A 12,447-nucleotide genomic window follows, 5' to 3' on the forward strand; every position below is an offset into this window, starting at 1 on the left:
TAATGCAAGAGAAAGTCTGCGACGTAAGTGGCAAATCGGTCGGGAGAGCTCGTGTGATGGCTTACGGGTGGCGTAATCAGTTACAATGGCTACCCATTTGTTGCAAGAGGATGACGTGGGAAAGGGGTCGAGGAGATCTAATCCGACACGGAAGAACAGTTCCACAGGGACGGTAATCGGCTGGAGATGACTGCCAGGCAACACCTGAAGCATTTTCCGATGCTGGCAGGAATCACAGGCAGTAACATAGCGGTGGACGGAGCGAGCGATACCAGGCCAATAAAAGTGGCGGCGAACGCAGTCGTACGTGCAAGATACCCCAAGGTGTCCTGCCGTGGGTGCATCATGGAGCTCGAAGACCACAGTAAGTCATAGATCTTTGGGCATGACAAGAAGGCCAGATCCATCAGGGAGGAAGTTCCTCCAGTACAGAATGCTGTCCTGGAAGACGTATCGGTTAAAAGAGGCGTCGGTAGGTGAAGAGTGCAGACACTTGAGTGCTCGTAACGATGGGTCCTGGTATTGCTCATCGGCGATGTTAGTGAAGGCAGATACACAGAAAATGCCGTTGGCAGTGCTACGATCGGCATTGTCAGGCTGGCCAGCCAGGTATCGGGACAGGCACTCAGCGTCCTCGTGGAGATAACCAGATTTGTATATGACAGAATATGAACATTCTTGTAGGCCCAGTGACCAAGTCGTCCTGTAGGATCTTTCAGCGAGCACAACCAGCAAAGCGTGTGATGGTCTGTGACGACCAAAATGAGTCGGGCGGAACTTTGCAACCGCCCACACTAGGGCCAGACACTCACACTCAGTGATGGAATAGTTGTACTCAGAGGTTGAGAGGAGCCTGCTGGCATAAGCAATAACACGGTCCTTGCCGCACTGATGTTGTGCCAGTACTGCGCCGATTCTATGGCTACTGCCATCGGTACGGACTTCGATAGGGGGGGGGGGGCGCAGAAGGATCAAAATGAGTCAGAACGGGCGTGGTGAGAAGGTTGATTAGATGCAAGAACGCAGAAGCCTCGTTATCGCCCCACTTGAAAAGGTACCTTTCTTCAAAATGTCGGTAAGAGGTTGTGTGATGGATGGTTGGATGGATGAACTTTATTGTGGTCCTTAAGGGCATGCATTAGCACGCAGCGGGCCACTGCCACGTCAGGACGGAGAGGCTGAGCCTCTCTGCCATGTCGTGGGCCTGTTGGACAGCCAGCTGCACAATTTTTCATGAAGCAGCGAAAGTATGAGCAGAGGCTGATAAAGCTGCGGACATCCTTGACACACTTGGGAACAGGAAAGTGCTTAAGAGCATGGATTTTGCCCGGGTCCTGTTGCAGTCCATTCGCATCAACGAGGTGTCCAAGCATGGTAATCTGGCGATGGCCAAAGTGGCACTTTGGCATTTAGCTGCAGACCGGCTCAACAAAAACGTCCAAGACTGATGAGAGGCGCTCGAGGTGTGTGAAGAATGTGGGGGAGAATACTATAACATCGTCTAAGTAGCACAGGTATGTGGACCGTTTGAAGCTGTGAAGAAGGAAGTCTATCATGCACTCAAATGTGGCTAGAGTGTTGCATAGACTGAACGGGCATCACTTTGAATTGATAAAGACCATCTGGTGTTAAAAAAGCGTTTTTTTTCGCGGTCCAGATTGTCTAAGGCAATCTGCCAGTAGCCGGAGCAAAGGTCGATAGAAGAGAAATAGCGAGCACTGTCGTGGCAATCAAGGACATCATCAATGCGAGGTAGGGGATACATGTCCCTTTCTGCAACTCTGTTAAGGTGCCGATAATCCATGCAAAATCACATGAGCCATCATTCTTTTTCACCAGGACAACAGGTGACATCCAAGGACTACACGAAGGTTCAATAATTCTCTTGGCAAGCATTTTGCAAACTTCTTTGTTGATAACTTGACGCTCAGCCGGCAATACTCGGTACGGGCGGCGATGAATAGGAGGGGCACTGCCGGTGTTTACGCGAAGTTTAACAGCTGTTTTTTGAGCCAAAAGACGATCATTAAAGTAAAAAATATCGCGGCACAAAAACAGAACATTGTAGAGCTTATCAGCATGCTTGGACGGCAAATCAGGTGCAATCATTCTCTGTAAGTTGGCGATAGTACAAGTTGCAGACCGCGGTGCTGGAGAAAGGTCGGTTGAACTGTCATCTACTACAATAGATGCTACTGTGTGATCCTTGAAGGTGCAAAGCTGGGCCAGAGAGATCCTGTGTGGCAGCACTTGTGACATTAAACCGAAATTGACAACTGGCATGCAGACGCAATTGGTTGTAATAGATAAAACTGTATGAAGTACCATGATACTGTGTGCAAGGATGTTTTGCATGGTACAGTCGAACCCGACTATATCGAACCCGTTTACATCGAATTATTCTATATATCGAACAATTTCTGGTCACGGTATAGTTACAATGAGTATATATAGCAAAAATTACGCTTACATCGAACAAATATTGCAGTGACTCCCGATATATCGAACGTGAAGCGGCGGAAAGGTGCCCCCAGAAGTTGGCTTTCCCTAGCGGTAGCGGGGAAACCCGGCGGCGCGGCTCCATCCAACCGCTCTCCCTACCGTGACCGCGCTGGCTCGGGCTGTTCGGGCGAGCCGTCGACACTCCCCCTGTCGCGCATAGTGAAGTCTATTATCCTCCCTCTTTCACTTCCCACTCCCTCTCCCCTGACGACGCTTCGCCGTGCTCCCTCACGGGTTGCAGAATCAAGCGTCCTTCCTTTCTTTAGATCACTATCTATCGACACTCCCCAGCAAAAAATGATCCTGGCCCGCCTACAGCGCTTGCTCAGACAGCCAATCAGAGGCTCTCGTGCGCTCTTCGTGCAAGATGGCGAAAGTGCGTGTTGCCTGGCTGCTTCTCTGGTTTATCGTGTTTGCGCCTTGTGGGCCTTCTCCCGCAGTGTTGCCGTGATGAAGCTGCAGAATTCGCCTTTCGTCGTGAAGATCGAAATCATAAATCGCGTCGAACGCGATGTCCCCGCAGCGTGCAAGATTCCGCGGAGCACTCTCGGCACGATTAGGGCTAAAGTGGCCAGACTCGCAACCCGGTGCCCATGGCGCCCGATGCGTACGCACGGCCGTGTACGAGGCGTTCTTCATACGTGCCGGTTTCCGCGTGCTCGGTGATGACTGTAAATTCTGATGAATGTGACGAAGCCGTTGCCGGTGTTGCCGAAGTTTGGAGCGAGCTGTCAAAATTTCCGGGACATTCGAATCAACGGTGGACGAGTTTGTGAGTGCAGATGGTAGTGTCGCGACGACGGTAGATCCCGAAACGAAGACTACATCGCCGACATCGTACCGAGCACAAATGAAAGTAGGCACGTTGAGGAAAGCAACTACGGTCCTTTGCCCACATCCTCCGAAGTGATTGGTGCACTCGCATTAGTCCGGTGCTTCTGCGCGAATGCGGAAGGTTGCGGCCTCAGCTGCTCGGACTCCTTAGACAACGTGGGGAAGTACGTGCGTCGCAGGCAGCGAAATTGCCCAAGCAGAAGAAAATGCAGGTCTAATTTATGCGAAACTAAGCTAGTTTCGTCAATAAAGTGATTTTATAAATGGTATGTGCTTTTATGACATCCATTTATTTAGCAGGCTTATATCGAATTATGCTCTATATCGAACTGATAGGCGTTTTTTTGCGAGTTCGATATAGCCGGGTTTGACTGTAGTCGCAATGTAGTGACTGTCGGGCACAGGTGAGGATGACATAAAGTCAAGATAAGTCAGTGCCAAAGGTGGCAAGCGAACGAAGTCTATGGAACTGAGGCAACTGGAGGGTGGTTCAGCGGGGTCCGGGACAGGCAGGTCAAGGTGGAGAGGAAGTCCAGGCAGTGAATAATGTTGTGGGGACAGTGGGCAATGATGGTAAAGAGAACGATTGTTGAGCGATCGGCGACGGAGACTCGGGCGGCACACATACCAATTGTGGGAGCTGTTTCGCCGTCGGTGACATGAACAGGCATTGGAGCAGGTGTTATTATTTTCTTCAGGCGGTTCCGAAGGGCAGCGCTCATAACAGATAAATGCGTACCAGTGTCTATAAGAGCAGATACAGGAACACCGTCAACTTACACATCAAGAAGGTTCATATGAGTTGGCAGCGTCAGTAGAGAATTTGGGTGCGTATGGGGCAATGCAGCGTCCCCTTGATGTGCTGCATCGTCTAGTTTTCCAGCTGCGAGCGTCCGTAAGGAGTCGGGGAATATGAGGTGATGGGGCAGGGGCAAGCGACAGTGTCGCCGTTGGGGTGAAGGTGACCGTGAATAGGGGTGCTTCTGTGCAGGAGGTCCAGTGATGGCATTGTTGGATTGTGTGGCATAGGGACAAGAAAAGCCGCTTAGTTGAGAGGAGCCAGCATAGGTGGTCTGGGCTGAGGAACTCCAGCAACTCCAGCAACTGTGACAGTGGTGAGAAACGTGCCCGATATGACGGCAATGAAGACAAATGGGCTTGTCGTCAGCAGTGCACCAAACCAAGATGGGTTGCAGAAAGGCGGGACATGGTGGAATCGAAGAATCTAGGTGGGCGTCAGGGTGATGGGCAGAACACATGGAATGAAGGCCCATGTTGGCGAACTCTTGATGTCCGACTGCCTGAATCAGGGAAACCATGACTGCAGGTGTGTTGAGAGAGCTGGATTCGAAGGCAGTCGGAGAGGCGACCTCAATCTCTCGTCGGACGATTCGAGTAACATCGCCAGTGTTGTTGGAACGGGGAGCATCGGTACAGGAAGACGTCACCACGGAGTTTGGTAGGCGGGCAAACTGCTGGTCGATACATCACCTTTTGTGAGTCAGGCTCAGCGGTGCTCTGGAATAGGGGCACCGACCACTCAAGACGACGGAGACTTCAGTAAAACATGAAGACCTCTGTTAACCGCTGAAAGCTGTAAATAGAGCAATAAAGTTTTTCCTTCCTTTCCTTCCAGGCGGCAGCACTCTTTGCGTCATCAGCAATCCCTTTCAGAATGTGGGAAAACTTGTCTGGCTCAGTCATGTGTGCGTCACCTTTGCGGCACAGAGCCAAGACATCTTGAATATACATGACGTAGGGCTCTGTTGATGTCTGCATGTGGGTGGATAACGCCTTCGCAGCAAGTTGGTGACCATAAGGATTGCTGAACAAGTCTCGCAGCTTTTGTTTAAGCGTATCCCAAATTTGTGAGCTTGTCTTCATGTGTCCGAAATCATACTCGAGGTGACTCACCGAGGTAAAATACTACGTTGGCGAGCATGATAGTAGGCTCCCACCTGTTATTGGTGCTGACACTTTCATACAGGCTGATCCGGTCCTCGACGTCTTCCCCATCTTTTCTTGAGAATATGCCAGGACCACTGGTAGGGGAGAGTGTGATGAAGGTCGTTGGAGTGACAGCACGCGTCAGAGCCGGTTGAGTCGAGCTGTCGTCTCCAGGAGCCATGATGGAAGGCTCAACGAACCATCCATTACAAAGCTCCATGACGAGGTACAGGGAACATCCACCTCCGTCAAATATGTTACGTGGTAAGATGCAGACACGACACTATATACAAGTATACTTATAGATCGATACGCTACACTTGGCCAAAAGGCAACAGCCTGCACTAGCCGCAAATCGTCGTCGTCGTCCTCACATCACTGGCCTCTTCGTCCTTGGACATGAGGAATACTGGTCCAGAGCAATACTACGTGACTAAATGTATTGCTTACAATGAAGTGAGAACTGCTAAGAACTATGCAGGTAGGACTATAATTCTTGAAGGTAATGACACGAGGAAATGAGGCAGCAGCTTTTAAGAAAGGTGGAAGGATGTAAGGGAAGGGAGAATATTAAATCTAAGCAGGAAAAAGAATGAGCGCATGGTATGGCAGAGCAAAAATGTCTAATAAAAAACACTAATGCTGATTATAACTGGAACACTGGCAAGAAGAAATAGCTGAACTTCAGTTGCTTGAGTACACTTTTCGTTAGATTTCCACTACAGCACCTCAAAAGCTGCAGTAGCTGAAAAGTTACAATGGATGCAGCAAATTGTAGTGGTATTTGTAACCACTTCCAGTCCATATGTTGTAACACTGCTAATCCATGACGAATAAATACTTGCTTTTATGGTGCATCAAGTAAGTAATATCTATGTCAAGAGATCATTTTGTTGACTTCAAGTTGGCTTGCAATGAGAATTTGGCAGCTGGTTAGACAAAGGGACCCTGAAATGATCTTGACGTTTTTGTAAACATGCTTTGGGTCAATAAGGTAAGTTCTTGTGATCGTCAAGGGGCAAATTTGCGTGCTTTGAATAAACCACGTAATTTATTATCAGGTTTTAAACATCTGCGTCGCTATAGGATGGAGCGGCGCTGCCCTCTGTGTTTTCAGCTGCATCTACCTATTCTACATAGGATAAGTTGGTGATGTCAATTAGGCGAGCATTCTCATTGGCTTTCCATGTGACATCATCGGGAATACCTAAGCACATTCCACTGAGCTTATATTTAATAGTACATGTACACATAGAAACACAGATGTAATAAATGTCAACATTTCTTCAAGCCAACAGTGCCCTTCCAACTGAGACTGCAGATCATCTGCTACAGCTTTTTTCTGAACACATGCATTTGCATGTGTGTGCGAGGGAAAGAGCAGAATAAAATGTTTCTCCTAAAAATCTGGGTTGTGTGGAAGCTTTATGAGGCTGCACAAAGGAAGGCGAGGGATGATAAAGATTGCAACGTTGACACTAGTTCAGTGGCAAATGCAACCACATGGATGGTTATCCAATACCAACATAGGTGCAGCAAGAATCATGACTAGTACCAGGACTGTACTGTACTCATCTCGCACTGCAGGTGTATGCAAGGAACAAGCTGCAGTAATTGCACCCTTTTGAAAACGTGACCACTGCATGTAAATTTAATTTCAAAGCAAAACACAATCGGTTCAAGTCAACCAGAAGTCGAAAACACCCATTGTGTATCACTATGCCTTAGTGGCACATCAGTGCAAGTGTCATGAACCAATGGCTCACCAGAACTTTGACATTACAAGTTGCATGCTGACTCCCTCTAGTATCCCTGAACAGGTCGCCACTTTGTTTTGTCATTTGCTGTCTTTCTCCACATGGAATAAACGAGAGAAGAAGGGGAACCGAGGTGCTCAATTTTGTTAATCATGACCACATAAAGCCAACAGACAATAAAGCCAAAGAAAGCACCGGGGAATTAAGTGTGGTTGAAATTGTAATGTAGAAAATAATGAAAAAAAGGGAAATGAAAGTGGACAAAAAGTTCACTTGTCACCGGTGGGAGCTGAACCCACAACCTTCACATTATGCAAGCGTTGCACTACCAATTATGCTATGGCGACAGCTATCAATTCATCCACTAAGTTGGGTATTTATGTTTACTAGATCTAGCCCTAGGAGTGTTAGCCGGCGTCACTCAGAACCATGGTGGGAGGACGTGGAACATCCTTTTTAGCCCAACGGCGTCACGTAACATGTGATTTTAGGAGGAAAGGCACATGGCTAAGAAACCCTCGCTTGCTACCTAATGACATCAAGGCTATCAGATTCGAGACCCTTGAAATGAATAAACCAGAGAAGGTTGTGGTTGCGGAGTTTGTGGGTTCGGCTCCCACCGCCGACAAGTTATCTTATCGTCCACTTTCAATCCCCCTCATTACTTTCTACATTCCAATTTCAACTACGTAATTTCCCTGACGCTTTCCTTGGCTTCATTGTCTTTTGGCTTTATGTGGTCATAATCCATGTGGAATAGTTATACATGAAACTCCTGTGCATTGTGACAATCCTCCCTTTATTGAGTACATCAGCCGGTCTTTCTCTTGTGAATCGGTGGCATTCTGCTTGATGTGTTTGTTACTACTGCCTTTAATTCTCTTGCTGTCTATGAAGGAGATAAAGCAGTGCTGTACGCAGGCACACTCTACTGTGCTGTTCTCCTCACCCACTAATCTTTGTTTTCTTCTAATTCGTCAAGCCTCCTTGGTTGGAGCAAATATTAAGGAAAACAATTATTAGGATCAATATCTGTTTTTTTTTTTGGTGGTGGTGTGTCGGGCTACTAGCCAGCGTGGTGTAATTTCGAGCGATGAAGTAGTGCCAGTGAGTGTGCCTATGTCCTGCTTGAAAACCAACTGCAACGAAATTTCACTTTGGCTAAATTTGTTATAAACAAGTAGCATATACCACTCAACCAATCTTGGCAAAGCTACAGAGCTGGTAATCGTCTAGCTTTCTTTTCTTTAGCAGTGCTGAAACAGCACGTAACAAGACGATACATGCGCTGGGTGCTCAGGCTGGTTCTATCAGAGCCCGCAATAGTCCGAGTGTCTCACATTAAGAATGGGCTCATCATGGCACCCTGTGGTGGCTAGAGTACCTATGCGACGCAGCAGCATGGCCTCTGAGATTGCAAAGGTCATGGCAAGGAATTTTGCATTATGTCACACATCACTTCCAGTGTGTGGCAATGGTGGTGTTTTCGTCATTTTCAGTATCCAAAATGGCAATTTTTGCAAGCTGTTCGTGACACTCCCACTTATATTTCGAACGCCAAATTTTGCAGGGAGGCTTCTCTATACCTACATTATTTTAAGCTAGGCTTTTTACGTGGTCCAAGGTTTCCTTGCAGTTGTCATGGCCTTTAATAAAACATTAAATCACAATCTGAAACCTGTACATACAGTATCGACTTATAGGTATCAAAAAAGCACATAGCCCTTTTAATGGAACAGTGCATGATGTTAATTCGCTTCTTTGATTTGCTTAAAGTTCTTATATTTGATCTACCACACTCTCGGGCCAAAGAGCAAGTGGCCATTCTTTGCCAATCCTCCAGAATGTGTATGTTGCCAGACACAAGGGCTACAGAATGCTTAAATATACTAAGATATGTGTTGTGCTTCTCTGTGCACAGAAGTCTTATCACCATTCTTTCCTAGATAACCATCATGACACCTTGGTCTGCGTCATTGCTTGTTAACATCTCACGCTACATTTGCTTAATTTTGGCATAACTTGTGAATGGTATAAGAATAAACATTGCATCAGATTAATGTTATGACCAATGCAGCACAGCACCATAACACTTCTTTGGTGAAGTACAACAAATCAGTCCTTATGCCATCGCTGTCATACCACTGTCATTGTTGCTTTGCTTATGCCATCACACACACAATTACTTGCCTTACACAAACATGTTCTTCCATCTGGTATTACTTTGCAGAACCCAGAACAAAACTGTACAGCCAACTACCTGCAAAATTCTTCACATAACATTGATTCCCACAATGCGTGGGATCTGCACAATTTTTATTCATTGTGAGAGATAAAAACAGAAAGCTGTGTTCACATGCTTCAAAGCAACAGTAAGCACTTTTTATCCGAAAGAGTGCAAGTCCCAAGTTTCCTCAGGTGCAAGCCACACCTGTCCAGGGCTTGGCTGGTCAGGACGTGGCTGCTTGCATACAGGTTCTTGCTCTGCAGCTGCCTTACGCTTCTGGGCACTCCCCGCAAGTGCTTGGAACGGGAGCCGTGCTGCACAGTACAAAGTGCTTGGTGATATAATCAAGAAGAGCCACTAGCGTAGGTTGGCATACTCATGAGTACATGGACTCAAAAGTTGCTCCACATCTGCTGCATGCTCATTTCACAGGCAGGCATGAAATAGAGCATTCCTGAGTGATGAAGGGTGTGAGTGGACATGAATATGAACATGAGTGACAGTCAGAGAGTGTGAGTAGAATGAATGAATGAATTCTGGGGTATTATGCAGCAAAAGCACAATTTGATTATGAGGCACACAGTAGTGGGGAACTCTGAATTTTGACCACCTGGGGGTCTTTAATGTGGCCCCAATGCAGGGGACATGGGCATTTTTGCATTTCGGCTTCATCGAAATGCAGCTGCCATGGCCGGGATTTAATCCTGCGACATCGTGCTTAGTAGTGCAACTCCATAGCCACTAAGCCATCATGGCAGGTGAGTGTGAGTGGGTAACTGTGAATGGAAGTGACTATATATGCATGTGAATGTTGGCGAGCATGAGTGGCCATGAACAAGAACGTGAGCGAATGCCAGTGAGTGTGAGTGAGTACACAGCCTGCAAAAATATTTGCGCATATGCATTCATTCTGCAGGCCACTAGTAATATCAGGCGTGCGAAACCTCCCTTTTGATAAAACGACTGCATGTTGATGTGTGCTACATTTTGGGGTAAAGCTATTAAAACATAAATACAGTGTTTGGGATTTACCTAAGTATACCTTTTTATGATCGAGTTATGATGGCTTGCAAGGACATGTAGAGGGGTTGAGAGGAGCTTTTACTTTCATGCAAATGATATTTTAAACACGGATCCGACTCGGGACACAACTATCTTGTACACAGCATTTGAATGAAATAGCATATAGTGCTGTCCATCCCATAAGCTGACACTTATGGGACGGACGTTTACATGACCAGAGCCGTGATCAGCTGAGCAACCACTGACCAGGCATTTGCTACGTTACTCCGTGTCATGTGCAGCAATAGTCTTTGAAAAAGCTAGGAATACCTGAATGGTGCTTATTTAATCTTGGTCACTCTGGGACATGCATACTGTTGTTACATTTATTTACGTTTAAGAGAGCAGCTGTGCTTCGTACATGTATAGTACGTTTGGACATAACGGCGCATCAACTGCTAACCCATTTTGCAATATTTTTTTATCATGAATATTGATTTATGGCAATTTGTCCAACACCTTCGTAGCTAACCCCTTACAGCATACGTTGCGATGGAGATGGCACAGCTGACGGTATCACGCAAAACACATCAGTGGACGACATACGTTCACGGTAGCAATAGCTACTCAACATTTTTTGACGTCAATGGAACCGTCATGAAGCTGAAAACTTACACTGCTTCATTTTCTTGGAAGGAGTGCAAGGCATCGCGTCAGAGACAGGATCGGCCTCACCAATGAACACTGCACCAACGGTGAGCTACGCAGCACAACACTAAAGCACGGCAATCTACGTTGACACACACATTCCTGAAGTTTGGCAGCGCTCTTGCGCACACATCAGGAGAACGAACGAGAGAGAATTTTAAGTTGTAGTGACCCTAACAGGAACTTTTCAAGATTTTAACATCGCAAACTTTCTTGCTCATAAAATGCAAGACAGAGCCCACACGCGCTCAGCCCCGTGGAAACTCCATTTGGCGGGAAAAAGCAATGCGCTGCTCTGTAAACGATGATTGGTCGAAATAACTATCGCACGTAGACTAAAATATGCGGTAGAGTACGTTGAGATTCAGTAGAGCAACAAACGCTGACATAAACGCAAGAGGCACTGCTAGCGCCAGCGCGGTGATTCAAACCAGCCTCAGGGTTTGCTTCGACTGGCTTCGACGTACAATGCTTTGTGTCAAAAGCAGCCTTTTTGTAAGATTCAGCGGATTTACTTATTACACATCAAAATAAACATGTAAGTAGACAAGGTTTTCTGTCTTTACTTATTTTGGACCTTGTTACGAAATCGTTTTCTAACAAAATTTCTAGCTGCAAGCTTTGAAAGCGTGGCCTTTGAGATTGTGCGGTGCGCGCCTGTTTAATCTCAGAGGCCACGTTTAGAGACTCTTCCACCTACCAGATGACGCCACTTTAATGCGGTTACGCCAAAGGTAAAGCGCATGAAAAAAATAAAACTATAGAGTGGTAGGCTTAGACACATGAGAAACTCTATGCTTAGACACATAGAGTTTTATACATTGTATCATAGAGTTTCCTACAAAATTACTAGAGGGAACTCTGGCGCTGCAGTCGTTGTCCTACCATGGGAATGATGGGAAGTACATAGATTTGTCTGATCTTCGTGCTTATGGATTCAGACGTTCTTGTGGCTTTGTATATTACGCTATATAAATCTTATTGTCGTATATTTCAGCGCAATCTATATTCTTAGAAGTGCGGAAGACGCCGGGAACGCGTACAATTGCTATTAATTGCAACGATTGAGCTTGTCTATGTGCCCAAATCGAAACGCGCCAAGCCTCTCAAAGCACTGGCATGCCCGCGATAAATTCATAAGTGCGTTTCATTCGCTTGTCGATACATGCATCCGTGGCTTAATGGTTTCAATATCAGGCTTCTGTACTAGAGTCCCTGTGTTCGAATCCTGCCGTCGGGCAATTTTATTGATGTTTATTTAATTATTTATTACGCAATAAACTGATGAAAATGAAGAGTTTACAAAGTCACAAAGCCGTTTGAAGCCAAAAAGACGAAGTTTAGGCAAATCCATGTACTTCTCATAATTCCCATGCTGGGACAACCGCTCCCATTGTAGCTCACGTAGACACTAGCGCCAGAGTTCCCTCTAGTAATTTTGTAGGAAACTCTATGCATTGTATAAAACTT

The 12,447-nt window shown here is 46.3% G+C and overlaps 1 protein-coding gene across 1 annotated transcript in view; it reads right to left on the minus strand.

Moving 5' to 3' along the window:
* Positions 1-11,281, minus strand: part of LOC126520899 (chromatin assembly factor 1 subunit A-A-like) — a 31,674-nt gene extending 20,393 nt beyond the window's left edge. The window contains exons 1-2 of the mRNA XM_050169726.3: positions 10,945-11,281; positions 9,472-9,581 (exon numbers count right to left, since the gene is read on the minus strand). Coding sequence (XP_050025683.1) covers positions 9,472-9,581; positions 10,945-10,978 — 144 coding nt within the window. The 5' untranslated portion in view covers positions 10,979-11,281. The remainder of the gene's footprint in view (positions 1-9,471; positions 9,582-10,944) is intronic.
* Positions 11,282-12,447: the final 1,166 nt, after the last annotated feature.

The sequence above is a fragment of the Dermacentor andersoni genome, chromosome 3, assembly GCF_023375885.2.
Source record: "Dermacentor andersoni chromosome 3, qqDerAnde1_hic_scaffold, whole genome shotgun sequence".
NCBI lineage: Eukaryota > Metazoa > Arthropoda > Arachnida > Ixodida > Ixodidae > Dermacentor > Dermacentor andersoni.